Raw genomic sequence first — 20596 nt, forward strand, 5'->3', positions numbered from 1 at the left:
GGAGCCAGCATATAGTACTATATTCGACGCCAGCGGAAGCCAACCAAGCTGTTGGCAGACCACTGACCCCATCCGAGGGCAAGGTGGCTGTGGACCACGGGTACAAAGAATCATGGCTCAATACGATCTATAGTACGATACTCCGTCTAGATAATTATGCGTCGCCTTTTATCACGGCAGTGAGCTTGTAAATGCTTCAGCCAGCTCTTTCAGACAAAGGTGCGATCAAAAGATCGACAGCAATGTGTGCCTCGGGAGAGAAGCCTTCCAGGTGGGGCAAGCCAGACCCTCTGGCGGAGCAGGCTAGTCGGCCTGCAGAGCTATCGATAAGCCTGACGTCCAAAAAATTTGGCATGCGCCAGCCACTGATGCCCGCAGCGCAGCGTCTCTTTGCACTCGGCTGGCTTTGTCCAAAGCTCTCCTCCGTCCTCAAAAGCTCACCACGACAGCCGGGTCTGCGCAGTGCACGCCTTCTTGGTCAGTCCTGGTCCAGCAAAAGAAGTGATCCTCTTCCGATCCATAAGTCTGGCCAGAAGTCGGCATTGCGCCTGCCACGAAGCGCCATGGCGCCAAAGTCCACCAAGACCAGCACGAGCTGGAACCACGAGTACAACACGTTGCGCCGCGAGAATCTCTTCCGCAACCCTCCGACGGATCACACTGCCTACCCGCTCCTGCAGGAGGCCGTCAACCCCCATATCGAGTCCTTCGATGCTCTGTTCGGACCCAATGGTCTCATCGCCCACAGCCTCGTGGACATTGGCACCAAGACCTTCCTTGATGCCAACGATCCGTCGGCCCCGAGCTCCCGAAACAAGCTGACTGTGCGCTACAAGAGCGTGCACGTCACCAAGTCGCAGCTGCCTCCGAGCAACAAGTTCGCTGTCAAGAACAGGGACATTCTTCCGGCCGAGTGCCGCGAGCGGCATGTGTCATATCGAGGCAAGCTTTCCGCCACCTTCGAGTACAGGATAAATGGTGGGGACCCGAAAGAGTTCACTCGCGAGCTCGGCCAGTTGCCCATCATGGTCAAGGTAAGCTGAAGCCTCTGCTCCTGGAAGGGAAAGTTGGGATGTCGAGTCTAACACCTTGCAAGTCGAGCCACTGCCACCTCAAGGACAACAGCCCTGCGCAGCTCGTGGCTCGGAAGGAAGAGTCGGAAGAGCTCGGCGGCTACTTCATCGTCAACGGCATCGAGAAGATCATCCGTCTTCTCTTGGTCAACCGCAGAAACTTCCCCATGGCCATCAACCGTCCCAGTTTCGCCAACAGAGGACCATCTTACACACCCTACGGTATCATCTTCAGATCAGTCCGGCCGGACGAAACTTCTCAGACCAACGTGCTCCACTATCTCAACGACGGAAACGTGACTTTCCGATTCTCGTGGAGGAAGAACGAATACCTCGTCCCTGTCATCATGATTCTCAAGGCCCTGGTCGAGACCAACGACCGAGAAATCTTTGAGGGACTTGTTGGCGCCCCTAACTCCAAGGGCATCGAGAACACCTTCCTGACGGATCGGGTGGAGCTCCTGCTTCGCACGTACAAGACCTATGGACTTTACTCGATGAAACAGACCAGGGCGTACCTTGGCGAGAAGTTCAGACCGGTCCTCGGTGTTCCAGAGACTCTGTCGAACTACGAAGTGGGCACGGAATTCCTGCGGAAGATTGTCCTGGTCCATCTCGGCAACATTGATGTCACGGATGAGCAGAACTCCGACAAGTTCCGGATGATTCTGCTCATGATCAGGAAGCTGTACGCCCTTGCGGCTGGCGACTGCGCGATAGACAACCCCGACGCCGTACAGAATCAGGAGATCCTGCTTGGTGGCTTCTTGTACGGCCAGATCTTGAAGGAGCGCCTAGACGACCTCTTGTCCAGCGGCCTCCGCCTTGCGCTCAGAGAGTATCAGAGAAGGTCCGGCAAGACATTTACGTCCGAGGAGTTTGTCAAGGACTTCCCGCTCAAGCTGTTTGCAAAGACCAACGAGAACATCGGAAACGCGCTCGAGTACTTCCTATCAACAGGAAACTTGTCCAGTCCTACTGGCTTGGACCTGCAGCAAGTCTCTGGTTTCACCGTCGTAGCCGAGAAGCTCAACTTTCTCAGGTTTATCAGCCATTTCCGCATGGTCCACAGAGGCAGCTTCTTCGCTCAGCTCAAGACCACAACTGTCAGAAAGCTGTTGCCAGAGTCGTGGGGCTTCCTGTGCCCTGTCCACACTCCCGATGGTTCGCCTTGCGGTCTTCTGAACCATTTCGCTCACAAGTGCAAGATCACCACCAAAGCTCTTGACGTCTCGGCAATCCCCAAACTGGCGGCTGAGCTGGGAGTTGTCGACACATCCTCTGCTGCTACGGACGAGAGCGTCGTTGTCATGCTGAACGGCCGGATTCTGGGCTGGTGTAAGCCCGCGGAATCTCGCCGAATCGCCGACACGTTCCGGTTCTGGAAAGTGGAAGGCACGCATGGCATTCCTGTGCAGCTGGAGATTGGATACGTACCCGCTTCTCGAGGTGGCTCGTATCCAGGCATCTTCATGTCTTCCGAGCCCTCGCGCATGCTTCGTCCGACCAAGTACCTGCCTCTTGAGAAGGAGGATTTCGTAGGCCCTCTAGAACAGCCGTACATGTCCATTGCGGTGACGGAGCAGGAAGTAACTTCTGGCGAGTCGACGCATGTCGAGTTTGATCCCACCAACATGCTCTCCATCTTGGCGAACATGACGCCGTTCTCAGACTTCAACCAGTCGCCACGAAACATGTACCAGTGTCAAATGGGTAAACAAACTATGGGCACCCCTGCAACTGCTCTGGCGCACCGGACAGACAACAAGATGTACCGGCTGCAGACGGGCCAGACTCCTGTCGTGCGCTCTCCTCTGCACAACGCTTACGGTTTCGACAACTTCCCCAACGGCGCCAACGCCGTTGTCGCTGTCATTTCCTACACCGGCTACGACATGGACGACGCCATGATTCTCAACAAGTCTGCTCACGAAAGAGGTTTTGGTCATGGCACGATCTACAAGACGAAGAAGATCTCGCTCAAGGACGAGAGTCGCACCAAATCAGTCAAGTCCATCTCCAAAATGTTTGGTCCTGCCCCCGGCAGCGTTGTCAAGGCCTGGACACAGACAATGATTGATGATGATGGGCTCCCCTACGTGGGACGAATGGTGCAAGAAGGCGACATCATCTACGCGTGGCACACCGTGTCCCAGGATTTTAGTGGCAACCTGGTCAACCGGGACGGCGTCACCCACTACGAGAGATACAAGGACTCGGAACAAGCATTCATCGACGAGGTCAGACTGATTGGTAGCGAGCAAGGAAACGAGCCTCTGCAGACGATTTCGATCAAGTTCAGAGTCCCTCGGTCACCCATCATTGGTGACAAGTTTTCTTCTCGTCACGGTCAGAAGGGTGTCTGCTCCCAGAAGTGGCCGGCGATCGACATGCCGTTCTCCGAGTCTGGTATCCAGCCTGATGTCATCATCAACCCTCACGCTTTCCCGTCGCGCATGACCATTGGCATGTTCGTCGAGTCTCTGGCCGGAAAGGCTGGTGCCCTCCATGGTCTGGCTCAAGATTCCACGCCGTTCAAGTTTGACGAGGAAAACCCCGCTGCCGACTACTTTGGCCATCAGCTGAAGATGGCTGGCTACAACTACTACGGCAATGAGCCCATGTATTCTGGTATCACTGGTGAGGAGCTGGCTGCAGACATCTACATTGGTGTGGTCTACTATCAGCGCCTGCGTCACATGGTCAACGACAAGTATCAGGTTCGTACGACCGGTCCCGTGGTACCGACTACGGGCCAGCCAATCAAGGGTCGTAAGCGTGGTGGTGGTATCCGTGTTGGTGAGATGGAGCGTGATGCCCTTCTGGCCCACGGAACCGCATTCCTCTTGCAAGATCGCCTGATGAACTGCTCGGATTACACGAGATCGTGGATCTGCCGCACCTGTGGCTCCTTCCTCTCTATACAGCCTACCGTCTCTCCCTTTGGAGGCAAAAAGAAGACCGTGGGCAGCGTCCGCTGTCGCAACTGTGCCACACGGCTGGACGATGTCGAGGATACAGAGCTTGTGAAGGTGCAGGGCGAGGTATGGGAGGACGGTCAGGGCACTCAGTGGATTGGCGGTGAGGACACCACGATGGTTGCGGTTCCTGGCGCGCTCAAGTACCTTGATGTCGAGCTTGCTGCCATGGGCATCAAGCTCAAATACAAGGTTGACCCCAAGGACGTCCCGCGCCGTGGAAAGCTGCTGCCGGGCAGCTGGGACGGCCAGAACATGACGCGGCCCTTGGTGGCAGCTTGAGAAGCACGCGAGGTGCTCAGTCCGTGGTTTTTGTTGTATATGCATCTGGCGGCGTTTTTGATATTTTCGGCCGTATATATTGTTCGGGTTGCCCAGGCGAAGGACGTCTAGTCTAGATAGAGAGCTTAGTGCATGTCATCGTTGGGAGAGCCTCAGCTTGCAGGCTTCCCATGTTTCGAAATCGTCTCGCAAAGGTTGCGGGGCTTGTCCATCAAGGCTTCTTCCGTGTTTGCTTCATGTCGCGTGCCGACTCATGCCGAGTTGGTCTCATCATGCACTCCAGAAACATTACGGGCGAATCGTGGATAGGGACGGCTGCTCGGCACAGAAGGAGTGCAAACTGGCGGTCTCATGTGATCTCATCCTTCTCCTCGGTCACTCCTGAATCGACCATCACAACCTTGTTGAGTTTTGGGGCTGCAGTTTCCTGAGGCTAAGTGTCCTCATGTCGATGTGAGCAAAATTCATGGTTGACCTGGAGATGTCTTGACATTGACATGTCGAGGCACCAGTCATTTGTGCCTGCCAGTATCAGAGGGAGGGTCGTACTTCCTGACTCAACACCTGTGTTCTTTCCTAAGGTAGCCATCGGACATGCCACCTGGCCACGTTGTCATGTGATGCTCATGCAGTGAAGACACAATATGCCGGGACAACATCTGGAACTTTCCCGACTGGAGCTTTACCACATTGCCTCAGCACCATCTTTGGACCGCCTTTGCGTGCTGCTGTGTGGAGGACAGCCCACAGCGCCACTACCGACTTCCTCTCGGTGACCTCTTGTCATCATCTGTGCGACTTATTGCTCCCACTTCTTGGTACTGGCTGAAGACACGTGGCGAACGACGTACAAACCTCTGCTGGGGACACTCTTCTGGCTCTTGCTCATCGTCCACGTTAGCAGTCATCGCCTTTCTGGAGCCAGTCGCGACGACGGCAAGGGATAAGGCGTCTGATCGAGCTCACTGCGAAGGCCTTGGAACCCTATCTGGGCTTCCATCCATATATGACTGATGCAGACCAAGAACTGCGCAAAACTCTGGTCTGCTTCAAGCTGAGCACTTACTCTGCCAGTCATGATGCGACCTGTTTCGAATATTCTACTGCTCTTGCCCTTGCTGGTCAGCTACCCCGTCCGGGCAGCTCATACACACGGCAAATATGACTTTGGACAACATGCAGAATACAGGCTCCGCGAGAGACATGACCAACTACGGTATTCAACATATGTGACACCTTTACCCCTTGTCGGCGACAAGCCAGTTCTGAGAAGAGAGTTGAGAGATTTCTATCGGGACAAGGACTCGTGGACGTTGTACATTCTGGCTCTGAACTGGATTCAGTATACGCCACAAGACAGCTTATTCTCCCACTACCAGCTAGCAGGTGAGCATTACTCTACGGATGTACGGCACATGGGCATTGCTGAATTTTCATAGCCATACATGGTTCTCCAGGTCTTACTTGGGGCGATGTTGATTCCATTGCTGGCAGTGAGAATATTGGCTACTGCACTCATGTTTCGGTACTGTTCCCAACGTGGCACCGGCCTTATATGGCGCTTTACGAGGTAAATCCACAGCAGGACCCAGGAGTGAAGCTTGGCCGTGCTGACTTGCCACGCAGCAAACCCTTTACAACTTGGTCCAGTCCATTGCGGAATTGTGGCCGGAGGATGAGCTGGAACACTGGCGCGAGACTGCTCGGCGATTCAGAATTCCTTACTGGGACTGGGGTAGAGTGACCGAGACTGACAAGAACGTTTTCCCGGATGACATCGCCGGTCAGCGCGGCATCACAGCATATGGTCCCAATGGGGACCAAGCAATCGCGAACCCGCTTTACTCATACATCTTCCAGCCCTTCAATGCATCAATCTTTCCAGCGTCTCCAGTAAGTGGCACAGAAGAGAGTATTTGGTAATTCCGAGTCTGAGAAATTTGCAGTGGAATACCTGGACAGAAACGAAACGGGCCCCTCAACCCATGGTCGAAACGGATGCCGTCTCAAATAATTCGTTCGTTGCACGGTCGTTCGAATTAAGCGTCGAGACATACCAGCAGCGACTTTACAACCTCCTGGCGCACTACGACAACTATTCCGCTTTCAGCAACGAGGGTTGGATCACAAACTCCGCCAACTTTACCCAAGACTCCATCGAGTCCTTGCACGATTCGATCCACATCGCAGCAGGCGGCTACTTCGGCCACCTGGCCATCATCGGGTTTTCTGCATTCGACCCTTTTTTCTGGCTACACCATGTCAACATGGACCGGATCATTGCCATGTGGCAAGTGCTGAATCCAGACTCGTTTGTCGTGCGCACACCTGCGGTGTATGCGACGCACACTTCAAAGGCCGGGGAAATGCAGGACTCGACCACAGCTCTCACCCCGTTCCGGCAAAACGCCTCCTCGTTCTGGACGTCTGACACGGTACGAGATCATGAGGTGTTTGGGTACACATATGAAGAAGTCATGGACAAGGACCGCAACAAGACTGCGACGTGGGTCAACAAATTATATACGGCATTCAGCCCTGTCTCCATGCGCTTTGGTGAACTCGGCCAGCTACACGCCGTCGATGATGCCGAACCAGCCAGGCTTAAGCTCGGACCGGAGCAGTTGAAGGTTGTAGAGGGAACAGCGGGCGACTTTTCTCGCACAATGCATCCAGGTATTCCCAAAGAACTGGTCTCCTCAGAACAAAATTTCACCGACTGGCTGGCCAACGTCCGTGCCAACAAGAGGGCGTACGGCTGCTCGTATACCGTATATCTCTTCTGGGATACGATACCCAGTGACGTTTCTTCATGGCCCGTCGCGGTGAACCTGGTTGGCAGTCTCGGCATTTTTGGCACTTCAGAGGGAGCAGTGGCCGGCAGTTCCCCTCAGCTCGTCTCTGGGGTGATCCCACTGACTTCAGCCATTATGCGAAGGATGTCACAGGGCCATATTGATAGTTTACGCAAGGCTGAAGTCGACACCCACTTGAAAACCCGGCTGAAGCATGGAATCGCATTGGCCAATGGCACCATCGTGACTTATCACGACTGGCACCAAGTCAGTATCACGGTCTTCACTTCTACCATCAGGGCACCAAGAAAGCCATCCGAGCTGGCGAGATACATCCATGGCGCTGCCAGCTTCACATTGCCAAAGTCTTGAGGACACTCTTTCTAACACTTTGGGGGACGAGGTCTTGGACAGGGTTGAACTTGAAAAGGGTCGTTCTGGGCCAGAGTGTGCCCTGTGCACAATGTCACGTTGACCATTTCTGGAAGGTACAAGAACCTCACACATTAATGAAGTTGTTATCAATCGTCCACCATGCACGAGGACTGTAGAGCCAACACAATGGCACAGAACATGATGTCTGAGGGAAGCCGGCAAATGGGCTAGCCAGGTCAATACGACACAGCAATAATGGCACCCTATAATCAGCAGCACGGACCGATGCGGCGTGCATTATTGAAACAGATTTGACCATGGAGGGCTACAACGTTCTAGCGCAGCACGACGAAGGAAGTAAGAAGGCATGCTGCACGGTGCCAATGACGGCTCTATTAGGAGCATTATTGACTTTGAGCCGGAGATGTCCCCATAATCTGTTAGCTTTGGGGGAGCGTGGGATCAAAGGCGCTCACAGTGGCCCGGCTCGTGGTCAGTCAAGAGAGGCGATGGAGGGGACGTGGGTGTACGTGATGGCCGGCGACCAATCAGGGAGGCGTGCAGGCCCTTATCTCTGGATTATTCACGCGGCTTACACCATTTCCCCAAATCTGCAGGACCAAGGGGGGACAGACCAGGATCGCCCATCAGCACCCTTGATCATGTTGAGATGTTTTGCGGGCACAGGGTGCATTCTCTCGACTTCTGGAAAAGGCCTCCGTCCTGCCTCTGATGCTACCGATGCCCCCCGGCAGAAACAGGTGCGTGCATGTGTGCATGCATGCCCCTTGCAGGGCTGGAGCCGGCACGCACAGCCAACAGCCCAAGCGAGGTGCCACCCAGCCAGCAGCACTGGGCGCGTGCTTTCCCCCGTCAGGCAGGCGGGTGCGCGGATGTGACAGGCACAATAGGGTTCGTCGATCGGTATGCCGTCCCGCCTCCCTAGCCGCTGCCACGCGTATCAAGACAGCCACCTGCGTGCGTCTGCGTGGCCGCGCCACGAAACGCTGCCAGCCAGGATGGCCATAAACGCGGCGTTGGACCAATTTCCAAGACGATGGCGCCGCCCATGCCCGGCAAACACAATGCCTCGACTCCCGGTTCTTCAGCATGCCGCCTGCTGACGGACGGCAATGTCCCATGCCTGATATCCGGCATCAAGCCAGGCGGGCCCCCGCTGGAAGATCGGCATTGTGCCTGGGAATCGAAAGAGATCCGGCCCTGGCCAACAGGGGATGTGCCAGTGCTCGCAAGACAGGCCACCAAAAGAGCAGCAATGTCCCGCTAGCTCATCAACCCCGGCATGTCGGCCGGCCGAGGAAGCGGAGCTTACGAAGTCCCTTGATGGGGAGGGGGGTCAGCCAGCAGACTGGCCACAGCAGAACGCTGACGAGGGAGCCGTTCGCAGCATGCTCCTCGCCTTGGCGTGGTCCCCGATTTGAGCCCTGACGGCCATTGTGGAGGTGAGTAATTGTAAATGGTCAGACAGGCCCGGCTGCATGCTCACGTCGATAGATGACTACATTCGTCTACACTACCTTTTAATTGTCTATTAGCTCCCGCCAAACCCAGTAACCCGAGCCCACCCATAACTTGGAAGCTCCCCCGACTTGCTTTTTCCTCGGTCTTCGGATCTGCCAGCATTGGCTCCCATCGAAGCCACCAAATGGCCGCCCAGGCTTCTGTTTCCCACTGTATTTGGGGGCAAAGCTGGTCACATGCCAGGCCACTTGCTTGCCTGGCTTTGACGCAGCCTATGCCACAACGTCTTACAGGTTGTGGGACAACCCGACAAGTCTCAGGTCACCACCCACGCAGGCACTTTGGCACTTTGCGAAACAACAAGTGCGCCGGCCAACAAGCATCCAGTACGACGCTGAGCCATCTTCCAGATCTGCCGACCGACCGACCACCGACCTTGTATTGGTTCTCCTAGGCCGCTCTCATCCTCTCCATGCCCTGAACCGCCTCCAGTTAGTACTGGGCAGGGCAGGGGTACTCAGGATCACGGCGACCCCTGGCCGTTTACCTAGCTGATAAGGATTCCGCAACCCCCACAACGCCCTGTGATTGGCCCACCGCTTTCGCATGTGCATTTCTCTCCAATATCTCTCGTGTCTCGGCTGCAGGCCAGACTACATGCAGGTAACGGAGAGCATGGCCGGCTCGAGAACCCCCCATACCTAGCCAAGGGAACCAGCCACCGGCACTTGCGGAGCGTGCAACGGCAACAAGGGCCCTTGATCTGGACGCCCTGTGTCTTGTTTGTCAAACCACATGGCGGAGGTCAGGGGCCGCAAGTATTAGCCGGTCTCCGGCGATGTGTGTGTGACACACCCTCTGCGACGGGATGAGCATCGCAGCAAAAAAAGCACGGTGGGGGCTCTTGCTTGCTTATTCCATCGTCGTTGAATGGGTTGTGGCGTGGGCTTCCTCGTGGCGAGCTCGGTGATTTCAAGTTTTTCCCGGCGCGGCGGCGGCTATTCAATCCAGTGTCGCGTGTGTGTCGAATGCTCCAGATTCGCTGCTGCGCCCTCGGCATGAAACGGATGACTGAGCGTGGAAAGGGACGCATAACCCGTCATTGAGGCTTTGCAGACACTGAGCCCCAGTCTCGCCGGCCTATCGGGGCCCATTATCAGGCAATCCTAAGATGAAGATTCTCACACCACACCCCCTTGTGCTTCGCTCACTCACCTCCTCACCTTGTCGTTCTTGGCACTGGACTGAACCTTCCATAATAACGGAGTCCTCTCCCCATCCCACGCCCCGTCCGCCACCCACGCAGCAGGCCCTTTCTTTCTTTTTTGCTCCAACCCGGCCTGGATAGCACTCTTTCTTGGCTCGTGATCTATATCTCTGCGCAGTATTGGTAGCAGACTGTAACTCTTCTGGCTGCCGACCAACCATCGAATGTCTTAAAAGTCGCACTTCGCCCTCTTCTTCAGCCCCATTCCCCAACTCGGGTACAACGCTTCGGCCGCTTCTCCACACATTGAACGGCTTCTAGGTCTATACGACGGTGTCTCTCCACGACACTGAGAGACACAAAAGAACCACCTTGTCTTAGAACAAGACAAAAACAGACGGGGCCCTTTCGCAGACGAAAACATCATACGCAATGGCTGCCACCGTGGACGGCACGGACCTGGACTCGCTCCCGTACGTTTTCCTGGCCGAGTACAATGGCACGGGACCGGCGGGCGGTGATCCGCTTACGGAGAACTTGAACATTTGGTATCAGGTAGGTTCTCTATTTCCTTCTTCTCTTGAACCGGTTTCTTCTGTAGGCTTGGTACCCGCCTGCGTTAGCATGTCGCGGTGTTCTGTGTATTTCTCCTTTAGGAAAACACGCACGCACGTGCACATATATGACGGTAGAGAACGACGTGACGGAAACCATCATGGCGAGCATAATGTTGAAGCAGTGAACATGTGAACTGACATTGGGTTTTGATAGTCGGGCGACATTGGCTGGATAATCACCTCAACAGCACTTGTCTTGCTGATGATTCCAGGAGTTGGGTGAGTGTTCTTTTGACATCGTCTAGGTTTCCTCCTTTTTCTTTGCAAGACCTGAAGTATTGATGGTTCTCTTCTCACAGGTTCTTCTACTCCGGTCTCGCGCGGAGAAAGTCGGCCCTCTCGCTCATCTGGCTCTCGGTCATGGCTACAGCTGTCACTTCCTTCCAATGGTTCTTCTGGGGGTACTCGCTCACCTTCTCGCACACGGCGGGTCCTTTCCTCGGTGACCTGGCCAACTTTGGATTCAAGGACGTCCTAGCGCAGCCCTCTGTCGCCTCGAGCTCAATCCCCGATCTTCTTTTTGCCGTGTACCAGGGCATGTTCTCATGCATCACCGTCGCGCTGGCGACTGGTGCCGTCGCCGAGCGTGGCCGCATGCTCCCTTGCGTTGTCTTCATGTTCATCTGGGCCACAATTGTATACGACCCCATTGCTTGCTGGACGTGGAATCCTTCGGGCTGGTCGAACAAGATGGGCGGCTTGGACTTTGCAGGTGGTACGCCGGTGCACATTGCCTCCGGCACGGCGGCTCTTGCGTGTAAGCTTTTACCCCCTCCTTTCTTTTTCTTATCCTTTCCACTTGCAGGCTTTTGCGGAAAAGAAAGAAACTGCAAACACACACACCAGTGGTCTGGAAGCACAGTGAAGCACAATGCTAACTCTACCGCTCGGCACCTACAGACTCGATGATGCTCGGCAAGAGACGCGGCCACGGCACGCACGAGCTCAACTTCCGCCCGCACAACGTCACCCACATTGTCATTGGCACCGTCTTCCTCTGGGTGGGCTGGTTTGGCTTCAACGCGGGTTCCGCGCTGGCTGCCAATCTCCGAGCCGTCATGGCTGCGGTGGTGACGAACCTTGCGGCCTGCTGCGGCGGCATCACATGGTGTATTCTCGACTACCGACTTGAGCGCAAGTGGTCGACGGTCGGGTTCTGCTCTGGCGTTGTTGCGGGCCTCGTCTCGATCACGCCCGGTTCCGGCTTCGTCCCGGTGTGGGCGGCGGTCCCCTTTGGCGTCCTGGGCGCCGCGCTGGCCAACTATGCGACCAAGCTCAAGTTCCTGCTAGGCGTCGACGACGCGCTCGACATCTTTGCGGTGCACGGCATTGGCGGCCTGGTGGGCAACATCCTGACGGGCTTCTTTGCGGCAAACTGGATCGCGGCACTGGACGGCGTGACGAGCATCCCGGGCGGCTGGCTGAACCAGAACTGGGTGCAGCTGGGCAAGCAGCTGGCCGACTCGCTCACGGGCGGCGCGTACTCGTTTGTGCTGACGTCGGCGATCCTGCTCGTCATGAACATGATCCCGGGCCTGCAGCTGCGCGTGAGCGAGGACTCGGAGGTGATGGGCATCGACGACGCCGAGATTGGCGAGTTTGCGTACGACTATGTCGAGCTCACGCGCGAGGTCGTGAGCGACTCGGCCGCCAACATGGCCGCGCAGGACCTCGACGACACCACCAGCCGGTTCTCGGGGGCCGGCGCGGGGACCTACGTCGTCGGGGTGAGTGCCGGCGGCGGCGGCAACCCGTTCGACCCCAGGGAGAAGAACAGCATCCCGCTCATGGACAACATTGGCGCGAGGGCGCAGGGTTCGTACTCGAGGGGGGCATGAGCGGCAGGTGCTTGCTGAGGCCGCTGTTGGGAACAAAGAACCCAGAATGTGGGAGGGAGGTGCAGCCAGCGGATCTGCTTCTCCTTTGCCCTTAATGAGACTGGACGCCCAAGGAATGCCTGGACCAAAAGTATGGTTGCTGTTTGTTGCTGTACAGTAAGGAGCGAGGACGCTGTTGCATTTTTTTCTAGCACGCAAATGCAAATTATTTTGACCAACACCTCGTCCCGGTATGAGCGTGCAGAGGTTTGTTTGACTGATTTTTTGTCCGAAAGGCTATTTGTATTATTCCCCTTGTCTGTGTTGACCATCCTGGCAACTCCGGACAGGCCTGGAATGGCAAGGGCACCACTGACTTGCCCTTCCGAGTTGCTTGACAGCTGTCTCAGTACCACCCACCGAACTTTAGATACCCCAAGGTTTTAAGTACGACCTTACTCAGTGTATGGATTCTGACTGACTCGCGTGTAAGTGCCCGCGACTACTAGGAAGCAACCCCAGAGGTCGATCGAGTGGTGCTTGTTGTGGTGGAGGTGGTTCTTCTCCACATGTTCAAGGCAACCAAGCGGGCTCGTCTCCACCTTTTGACAGCCTGGCCTGGGCAAGCATTTCCAGAAGCGGCAGCCAGAAGATGAAAGTTGGGGTTTCGTTTCCCACCCAATTAATTATCGACGACAACAACGACGACGACGAAAGACACACAACCCGACGCCCCAATGCGGGTCTGATGGCTGCTTAGGACATTGCTGCCTGTTCTTTGGTCTCCGCCCAGGTGCGAGACCGTGGTGGCTCTCATCCAGTCCTTGTGTCGCCCAAGCTAAGCCGAGGGATGGCGTGAAGATGGTCGTGAGCGGGCCGGGTCGCAAGCGAGTCGTCGTGAAGCGTGTCGTCTCCCTCCACTCACTCCGCCGTCCTTTTCTTGTTCTCACACGCGATCTGGAAACCTACATCCCCGTGGAGATAGCGCGATATCACAAAACATGGACCCTCCGCTTCACGAGAAGATTGCCTTCTTCAAGACTATCCAGGCCTTGCAAGACACTGGTCCTAGTGCAGGCGGTGGTGGTGATCACAGCGACGACAACGACACCCTCAGCAAATCAGAAGAGGTGCATCGTCGGCGATGTGCAGCCTTTCTACGGGAGGCTGCTGCTTCTGCTACTACTTCCGCTATCACCAGCACGGGTAGTAGTACTAGCAAGCCGAAGAGGCCAGTAACAAATAAGCTAGACGGTACATCGGCGATGAGGACGATACCAGCGACCCAAGTGAGCAGCAGCACTGCGGCAACGCCACTGCGGCAGACGGGGACGGCGGCGGCGGTGGCAGGGACGCGCAAGTCTTCGTCGTCGCAGCAGTCATCTGACGGAGACGTCGAGATCATCAAGGTCACGCCGCTTCCACGACAATCTCAGCCTCACCCGCAGCAGCAACGGCCAGGAAGGAACAAACGGCGCGCCACGGCGGACGAGTCGCCGTACCCGTCTTCTGGCTTGGACGTTGTTCCGGACTCGACTCGCCGACCGGGTCCGTCTTCAGCAGCAGTAGCGTCATCGTCAAGCCGCGAGTCTCACAAGAGGCGCGCAACGCATCCCCTTGCAAGAGTGCTCAATAACACTTCCTCATCTCCACTGGCGGCATCGTCGCCCACGGCCACCATGCCCCCGTCCACGAGCGTGGCGGCGCCTTCCTTCTCCTCCTCCTCCTCCTCGTCATCCACCACCGCCAGGCGGAAAGGCAAGGACGCGATCAAGATGGTGCCCGAGGACAGGCAGGTCTTCCGGGGGCTTTCGTTCTACTACGTCCCCAACAACGACATCAACGCTGTGCGCAAGGCTCGCATCACCAAGGCGCGCGAGCACGGCGCGGTCTGGGTCCGGCTGCTCTCGGACAGGCCGACTCACGTCATTGTCGACAAGCTGCTGGGCTACGAGAATGTCACTGCAGAGCAGGGCTGGCGCCAAGAGCAAAAGCAGCACGAGGATGCCTCCGTGAAGATGATCGTCGTCAATGAGGACTACCCGCTGCACTGCATCAGTTACCGCAAGCTCATCAATCCGCACCAGTCGCAGTACGTCGTCAGGGGCGCTCCCACACCAGACATCATCCCTGCGACAGCAGTAGACGCCCCGGCTGGTGAGCCCAGCAGCTCGTCGGCGGCGGCGGCGACGCAGGCATCATCAGAGAGATCACTCAAGCTCAAGCCCAAACATAACAACCCTGCCCGCTGGGATTATGTCCCCCCAGACAACACGCCGCCCAGGAGCGCGGAGACTTCGGTTCAAGGAAGCTCATCACAATCACGACCAGAAAACCGTAGTGAGGTGGCAAGCAGTGATCAGGCCGAGGTCCAGATCGCAACAGCAGCATCTCCACCAGACGATATCGAGGACATCACGCACGTCTCTGAAACAATTCTTCCGCCAGAATGGACGGTCCTGGGGCAGACACCGCTGGCTGCTGGTGAGGAACACGATGACGGAGACGAGCTGCTCAGCTGCATCCGCGACATAAGAAGCGCCACGGACGAGTTCAGCAATATGCTCAATACTGTTTCTGACGGCGAGCTCGACGAAGACACCAATAGCGACTCGGATGCAAATGTAACACACGAAGTTGAAGAACAGGATGCCTCACAAACAGACGACGCAACACGACGCACCACACGAAGCACCGCTACACCTCCAAGCGGCATGCTCGCTCATAGAAAGGGCACTTGGCAGGACCACTTTGCGTGCATGCGCGCAGGAGTCCAGGGCGCGGCCTCTGACAACCCCAACAGCCGCACGATCGAGCTGCTGCAGAAGATGCTCGACCACAACGAGCAGGTCAACGACCAGTGGCGCACGATGTCGTACAAGAAGGCCATTGCGGCGCTGAAGCGGCACCCCGTCAGGATCACCACGGCCGAGCAGGCCCGCGGCGTGGTGGGCATCGGGCAGGGGATCAGCGAGAAAATTGAAGAGATTGTGCGGACCGACTCGCTGCGCAAGCTCGAGTTTGTGCAGAACGATCCGCAGTTCAAGGTGCTACAGCTGTTCCTCAAGATCTACGGCGTCGGCATAAAGCAGGCCCAGCAGTGGGTTACCAAGGGATACCAGACCCTCGAGGACCTTGTGGCTCATGCTTCGCTGAATGCCGGCCAGAAGATTGGCATCGAGCACTTTGACGATCTCAACACGCGGATCCCGCGCCAGGAGGTCGCCGCCCTGGGAGATTTCGTCATGGCCATGGCGGCCGAGATTGACCCAGCCGTTGAGCTCATCATTGGTGGGAGCTACCGCCGGGGCGCACGCTCATCGGGAGACATAGACTTCATCGTCACGAAAAAGGGGACTCGCTCGACTGATGTGCTCGTGCCGTTCCTCCATCAGCTCGTGGAGAAGCTGTACGAGGTGGGCTTCCTCACGGCCACCCTGTCATCGCTGGCGGCCGAGGTCAAGCAAGGGCACGGTAGCAAGTGGCACGGCTGCTGCGTGCTGCCACAAGCGGCTGCGGAACACTACAACGGTGACCCCAGTAACAATGACAACGACGACAAGTCAAAACAAGGGAAGCCGATATGGCGCAGGATCGACTTCCTCCTCGTTCCCGACGCCGAGCTCGGCGCGGCCATGATCTACTTCACCGGCGACGACATCTTTAACCGCAGCCTGCGCCTTCTCGCGGACAAGAAGGGCATGCGGCTCAACCAGCGCGGCCTGTACAAGGATGTGCTCCGCGGGCCGAAGCGTGTCAAGCTGACTGAAGGCGAGCTCATCGAGGGCCACGACGAGAGGAAGATTTTTGAGATCCTCGGGGTCAAGTGGCGCGAGCCGACGGAGCGGTGGTGTCAGTAGATTTCGGTGTTGTGGGGACAGTCGAGGGGGAGGGGGGTTACAGTAGTGACTAGGCTCAGTATGAAAGTGAGATCGCACGGATTGAGGGAATGCCTTCCCTTGCGCGCGAGAGAGAGAGAGAGAGAGTAAAAATATACCCCGTCCATTTGCAAACATGATGGCTCCGATATTCATCGTTGCTTGCACTGAATTTGGAAATCCTTCGTACATTCCTTTAGACGAATGTGAACGGGAACCACGGAAACTGCCATGCAACAAAGGATCTAGACTAGCCTTTGGGTCGTGCTTGAGTCTGCTTTTGAGTTGATTAAACAGCGAAAAGATTTATTAAGCAAGACTACTGCTCAGTATACTTTCCGACCTGCGCTTGTAAGTTAGAAAATGTGCGTCGAATTGTTTTATCAGCAAGTCGCCGTGTCTGGACTTCATGTTGATTTCGACTTTGTGATTTTGGCCTTGCGTTGGCGTACATGGAAATTGCTTGACTAGCCATGCTGCTCCCCCCCCCCGTCTTTGTCAAGATTCTGCTTCCCCAATAAAGGCAGTCAGCCGTTCTAAGCTGCGAAATCGTGCTCGCCAATCGCAGTCTGCATGAGGAGCACGCGTCCGCCCCCTGGTAGGCAGCTCTAGCTGCTTGTGCTTGTTGATTTTCACGCTCGTGTTCATGTCGACGTTCGAGTTCACCCAACGCCGTCGCCTTACTAACTTGCTATGAGCTCTACGTCATCCTGGGTTCCCCGCACGCAAGGCTGTGCGCGCGCCGTTTGGAGACCGGGAAGACCAGGATGAGCTTGACCCCCCAAACTCGCAGTTGGGTGATATGCTATTGGTTGCCCTCACTCTGCCGGACCCAACGTCGTCAGAGAGATCGGCATTTGCTTATATTCTGCTCCAGCAAGCGAATCGGGGGCCTTGCTTCAGGCACGTTGTCTGCTGGTCGTTTACTCCTCGTGGGAAAGTCAGATTTGGAGAATTGACTTGCAAAGGCCACCACCCACCCCCTCTGAGGCCCCGAGGAGACATTCCCTGTTCTTTCAAGCCGGTATTTTGATTCGCTCTCGGGCGACCGACGGGCACGGCGTGCCCCCGACCACGTGCTGCTGCCGAAGAACCCGGTGCAGACCTGGGATCTACCTGCTCTGGTTGGTCAAGCTTTGCCCATTGACTGCTGCATGTCGATTGTCATTGACTTGTCTGATGGAAGAAGGAGCCTGTTCTGCTGCTGCTGGCTCCTTCGTGCGTCGTGTCTAGCAGCTAGCCTTTTCGTCTGATGAACCTTGCCCGCCCCTCCAGGCAAGGGAAGAAGAAGGTCGTTGAGAAGCACGACTGCAATGGGGCCGCAGCGATTGGTCATATCAGAAGAGGGATCGTCCGGGGCTTGTTCTTGCCTGCAGCCGTCTCTGGCAGTGTCAACACCGGTGATTTCCGGGCGCAAATCGGTGAAATGCATTCTGGTTGGGTTGCCCTCTGATGTCAAGCTGGTGAATTGGCACTGCAGGTTGCCGTGCAAGGCTAGACCTCAAGCTTGATGCTGAGTATATAAGCGAGTGGCGGTCGTGTCCGGAAGCAGCTCTCCGGCGAAGGAGACTTTTCTTTAGTTCTTCTGCAACCCGGATTTCTTGTCCAGTGCTGTGAGTAGAGGATCAATTTCGAGCAGCCGCAATGTCCATACCGGCAATCTTCATCGGGCTTCTTGCTGTGGCCAACATTCCGGCTGTGGCCGCGGACTTCTCGGGCAACCTCAACTACGACAGTCCCTCGCGTCGTGATGTCCACGCGGGCCTGGGTATAGACGTCCCATTGGTCTCCCGTCGCAGCCTGAAGCGGGATGCCATACCCTTCAAGCCCGAGGACTTGAGCTTCACCCACGGCGTGGCGTCTGGCGACCCCTACCCCGACAGCGTCATCCTCTGGACTCGTGTTGCCCCCTCGACACAGTCAGACGCGAGCAATGTCACAGTCGAGGGAAACGTGCCAGTCTACAACCACGACACGCAGACCTATATCGAGGCAAACCCCTACCCCATCTGTGTCGACTGGGCCGTCTTCGAGTGCGCTGACGGGAGCAGCACTGGCAAGAGTGTGAGCAGTGGCAAGGCGTACACCACGAGCGACATCGACTACACTGTCAAGGTCGAGGCGGGAGGGCTGCAGCCTTTCACGACTTACAACTACCAGTTCACCATCTGTGACTCGGACAAGAAGAGCCCGCTCGGCCGCACCAAGACTGCCCCGACCGCAGACGCCAGCGTTGAGTCGGTCAAGCTCGCCGTGTTTTCCTGCAGCAACTATCGTAGGTGATCCTGCCGTCAGTCTGTGTTGTGTTGATGTGTCGCGAGCTCACCTTTTCCCCCGCCAGCCAACGGATACTTCAACGCTTACGGTAACGCCGCACGCAAGGATGAGCATGACTACGTCGTGAGTAACTATTCATGCAGGCCTCTTGCGTCTCATGGACTACTTTGGTCCAGATCTGACGGTGGTGGCAGGTGCATCTTGGCGATTACATATACGAGTACAAGGCTGGGGGTGAGCGTGCCAGCGAACCTCCGCGCGAAATCTTCACTCTCTACGACTACAGGACTCGCCACGGACAGTACAGGTCCGATGCCGATTTGCAGCTCCTGTCGCAGAACTGGGCCTGGATCCCGACGTGGGATGATCATGGTAAGTCCACCTACAAAACACGGAAGCACATATATCGAAAATTGGCCACGCTTCTCTAATTGCGTGAGCACAGAGGTGTCCAATAACGGCTACCGAGACGGGTCCAGCGGTCTGAACAACACCGAGGACTCGTTCATCAAGGACGGCGGAGTCAGTGTCGATCAGCGCAAGATGAATGCCGTTCGTGCCTACTTTGAGTGGCTTCCGATTCGGTAAGTTCGGGGTTGGTCGTAGTGTAGCGCAGACGAACCGGACCGACAGGCTGACGCATTTTCCACAGCCAAGTTGATCTCGATGACAACCTCCGGATCTGGCGATCCTTCCAGCTGGGCAACCTCATGGATCTCGTGGTCCTCGATACTCGCAACTACGACCGCAGCATCACGAGTCTTGGTACGTTGCTATGCAGCAAGGGGTGCTGTCCTTTCTTGTCAGACATGGCTAATGTTTGGACTGATGCAGACTGGAACGACGAGTACATTGAGCTGATCCGGGATGACGCTGGGAGGTCATTAATGGGTTCCCATCAGGAGAACTGGTTCTACAAGTCCCTCACAAAGTCCAAGGAGCGTGGCGCGACCTGGCGTGTCATTGCGAACCAGATCATCTTCTCCCGGATCGAGGAGTCCTATGGCTTCAACGGTGACAACTGGAATGGCTACACTGCGAACCGCAACCGCACTCTCAAGCATCTCTACGACAACAAGATCGACAATACCATCTTCCTCGCAGGTGACAGCCACCAGAACTGGGTGTCCGACCTTGTCTGGCTGGGCGAGAAGCCGTACGACCCAGAGACGGGCGAGGGATCGATCGGCGTCGAGTTTGCCGGCACGGCTGTAAGCTCGTCCGGGGTGAAAGGAACGATTGAGTATGCGCGGAGAGAGGCGCAGTACCGTGTGGGCAACAACACCGAGTTGCAATGGCAGGATGGCTACTATCGTGGCTACTTTATCCTGGCAGCATCGCACGACAAGGTTGAGGCCCAATACTACGGCTCTCCGAGTGTAGCCAGCCGCAATCCTTGGGATCTGCCCTTGGCAAACTTCACCGTCGCGGCGGGCAGCAACAAGCTGAGCCGCCCGATCGCTGGTGGCAGAGTGGAGGCAGGATTTGGCAAGGGCGTCGAGATTAGGCCGACGAACCTGACCCTCAACACAGAGACCCAGGAGTGGGATGTTGTTGGATACAATGTCATGTATCTGAACACGACCTTGTAGACCATGCAAAGTAGTATAGAGAGCAACTTTCACGCAGACAATCGATCATGTCTTTTGCTGACACAGCTGTCTAATCCCTTGAAAAGATTGTGGGAAAACGGAGGTCCGAAAATTGACTTTTCGACGCGCTTGTTGAGCTTTTGACAGCCCACCACCTGCAGTGCACTTGACATGCTCGATACAAGACAGTGTCTATTTTGGTGCCACGACCAACTGACTCTGT

General features: G+C 56.3%; 6 protein-coding genes across 6 annotated transcripts; all 6 read left to right on the forward strand.

The window, feature by feature from the left end:
- Nucleotides 1-563: 563 nt before the first annotated feature.
- Nucleotides 564-4333, forward strand: B0I36DRAFT_239601 (uncharacterized protein; the record flags this gene model as incomplete). Its single annotated transcript, XM_046149703.1, has 2 exons — nucleotides 564-1034; nucleotides 1097-4333. The coding sequence occupies 2 exons, from the start codon at nucleotides 564-566 to the stop codon at nucleotides 4331-4333; spliced, it is 3708 nt and encodes a 1235-aa protein (XP_046015108.1).
- A 1079-nt stretch (nucleotides 4334-5412) lies between these two features.
- Nucleotides 5413-7896, forward strand: B0I36DRAFT_381822 (uncharacterized protein; the record flags this gene model as incomplete). Its single annotated transcript, XM_046160885.1, has 4 exons — nucleotides 5413-5719; nucleotides 5773-5903; nucleotides 5960-6226; nucleotides 6280-7896. 4 exons carry the CDS (start codon nucleotides 5413-5415, stop codon nucleotides 7498-7500), a joined length of 1926 nt encoding a protein of 641 aa, XP_046015109.1. The 3' UTR covers nucleotides 7501-7896.
- A 3064-nt stretch (nucleotides 7897-10960) lies between these two features.
- B0I36DRAFT_86891 (ammonium transporter AmtB-like domain-containing protein) lies at nucleotides 10961-13095 on the forward strand. The gene is made up of 3 exons (XM_046163485.1): nucleotides 10961-11028; nucleotides 11109-11566; nucleotides 11710-13095. Exons 1-3 carry the CDS (start codon nucleotides 11012-11014, stop codon nucleotides 12645-12647), a joined length of 1413 nt encoding a protein of 470 aa, XP_046015110.1. The 5' UTR covers nucleotides 10961-11011; the 3' UTR covers nucleotides 12648-13095.
- A 1456-nt stretch (nucleotides 13096-14551) lies between these two features.
- On the forward strand, nucleotides 14552-16605 carry B0I36DRAFT_317436 (uncharacterized protein). The gene has a single exon (XM_046153156.1). The coding sequence runs from the start codon at nucleotides 14645-14647 to the stop codon at nucleotides 16484-16486; it is 1842 nt and encodes a 613-aa protein (XP_046015111.1). The 5' UTR covers nucleotides 14552-14644; the 3' UTR covers nucleotides 16487-16605.
- Nucleotides 16606-17577: 972 nt separating this feature from the next.
- On the forward strand, nucleotides 17578-18042 carry B0I36DRAFT_86925 (uncharacterized protein). Its single transcript, XM_046163486.1, has 2 exons — nucleotides 17578-17628; nucleotides 17694-18042. Exon 2 carries the CDS (start codon nucleotides 17757-17759, stop codon nucleotides 17955-17957), a length of 201 nt encoding a protein of 66 aa, XP_046015112.1. The 5' UTR covers nucleotides 17578-17628; nucleotides 17694-17756; the 3' UTR covers nucleotides 17958-18042.
- B0I36DRAFT_405537 (PhoD-like phosphatase-domain-containing protein) lies at nucleotides 18043-20562 on the forward strand. The gene is made up of 6 exons (XM_046161794.1): nucleotides 18043-18779; nucleotides 18846-18904; nucleotides 18976-19153; nucleotides 19227-19365; nucleotides 19434-19546; nucleotides 19616-20562. The coding sequence occupies exons 1-6, from the start codon at nucleotides 18149-18151 to the stop codon at nucleotides 20371-20373; spliced, it is 1878 nt and encodes a 625-aa protein (XP_046015113.1). The 5' UTR covers nucleotides 18043-18148; the 3' UTR covers nucleotides 20374-20562.
- Nucleotides 20563-20596: the final 34 nt, after the last annotated feature.

The sequence above is a fragment of the Microdochium trichocladiopsis genome, assembly GCF_020744255.1.
Source record: "Microdochium trichocladiopsis strain MPI-CAGE-CH-0230 chromosome Unknown B0I36scaffold_3, whole genome shotgun sequence".
In the NCBI taxonomy this organism is placed as follows: domain Eukaryota; kingdom Fungi; phylum Ascomycota; class Sordariomycetes; order Xylariales; family Microdochiaceae; genus Microdochium; species Microdochium trichocladiopsis.

Coding starts and splice junctions, on each gene's coding strand:
- B0I36DRAFT_86891 (XM_046163485.1), top strand. Junction 11,567..11,709: donor CGGCACGGCGGCTCTTGCGT/GTAAGCTTTTAC, acceptor CGGCACCTACAG/ACTCGATGATGCTCGGCAAG.
- B0I36DRAFT_317436 (XM_046153156.1), top strand. CDS start 14,645: ATGATCGTCGTCAATGAGGACTACCCGCTGCACTGCATCAGTTACCGC.
- B0I36DRAFT_86925 (XM_046163486.1), top strand. CDS start 17,757: ATGAACCTTGCCCGCCCCTCCAGGCAAGGGAAGAAGAAGGTCGTTGAG.
- B0I36DRAFT_405537 (XM_046161794.1), top strand. CDS start 18,149: ATGTCCATACCGGCAATCTTCATCGGGCTTCTTGCTGTGGCCAACATT. Junction 19,154..19,226: donor CCCGACGTGGGATGATCATG/GTAAGTCCACCT, acceptor GCGTGAGCACAG/AGGTGTCCAATAACGGCTAC. Junction 19,366..19,433: donor TTTGAGTGGCTTCCGATTCG/GTAAGTTCGGGG, acceptor CATTTTCCACAG/CCAAGTTGATCTCGATGACA.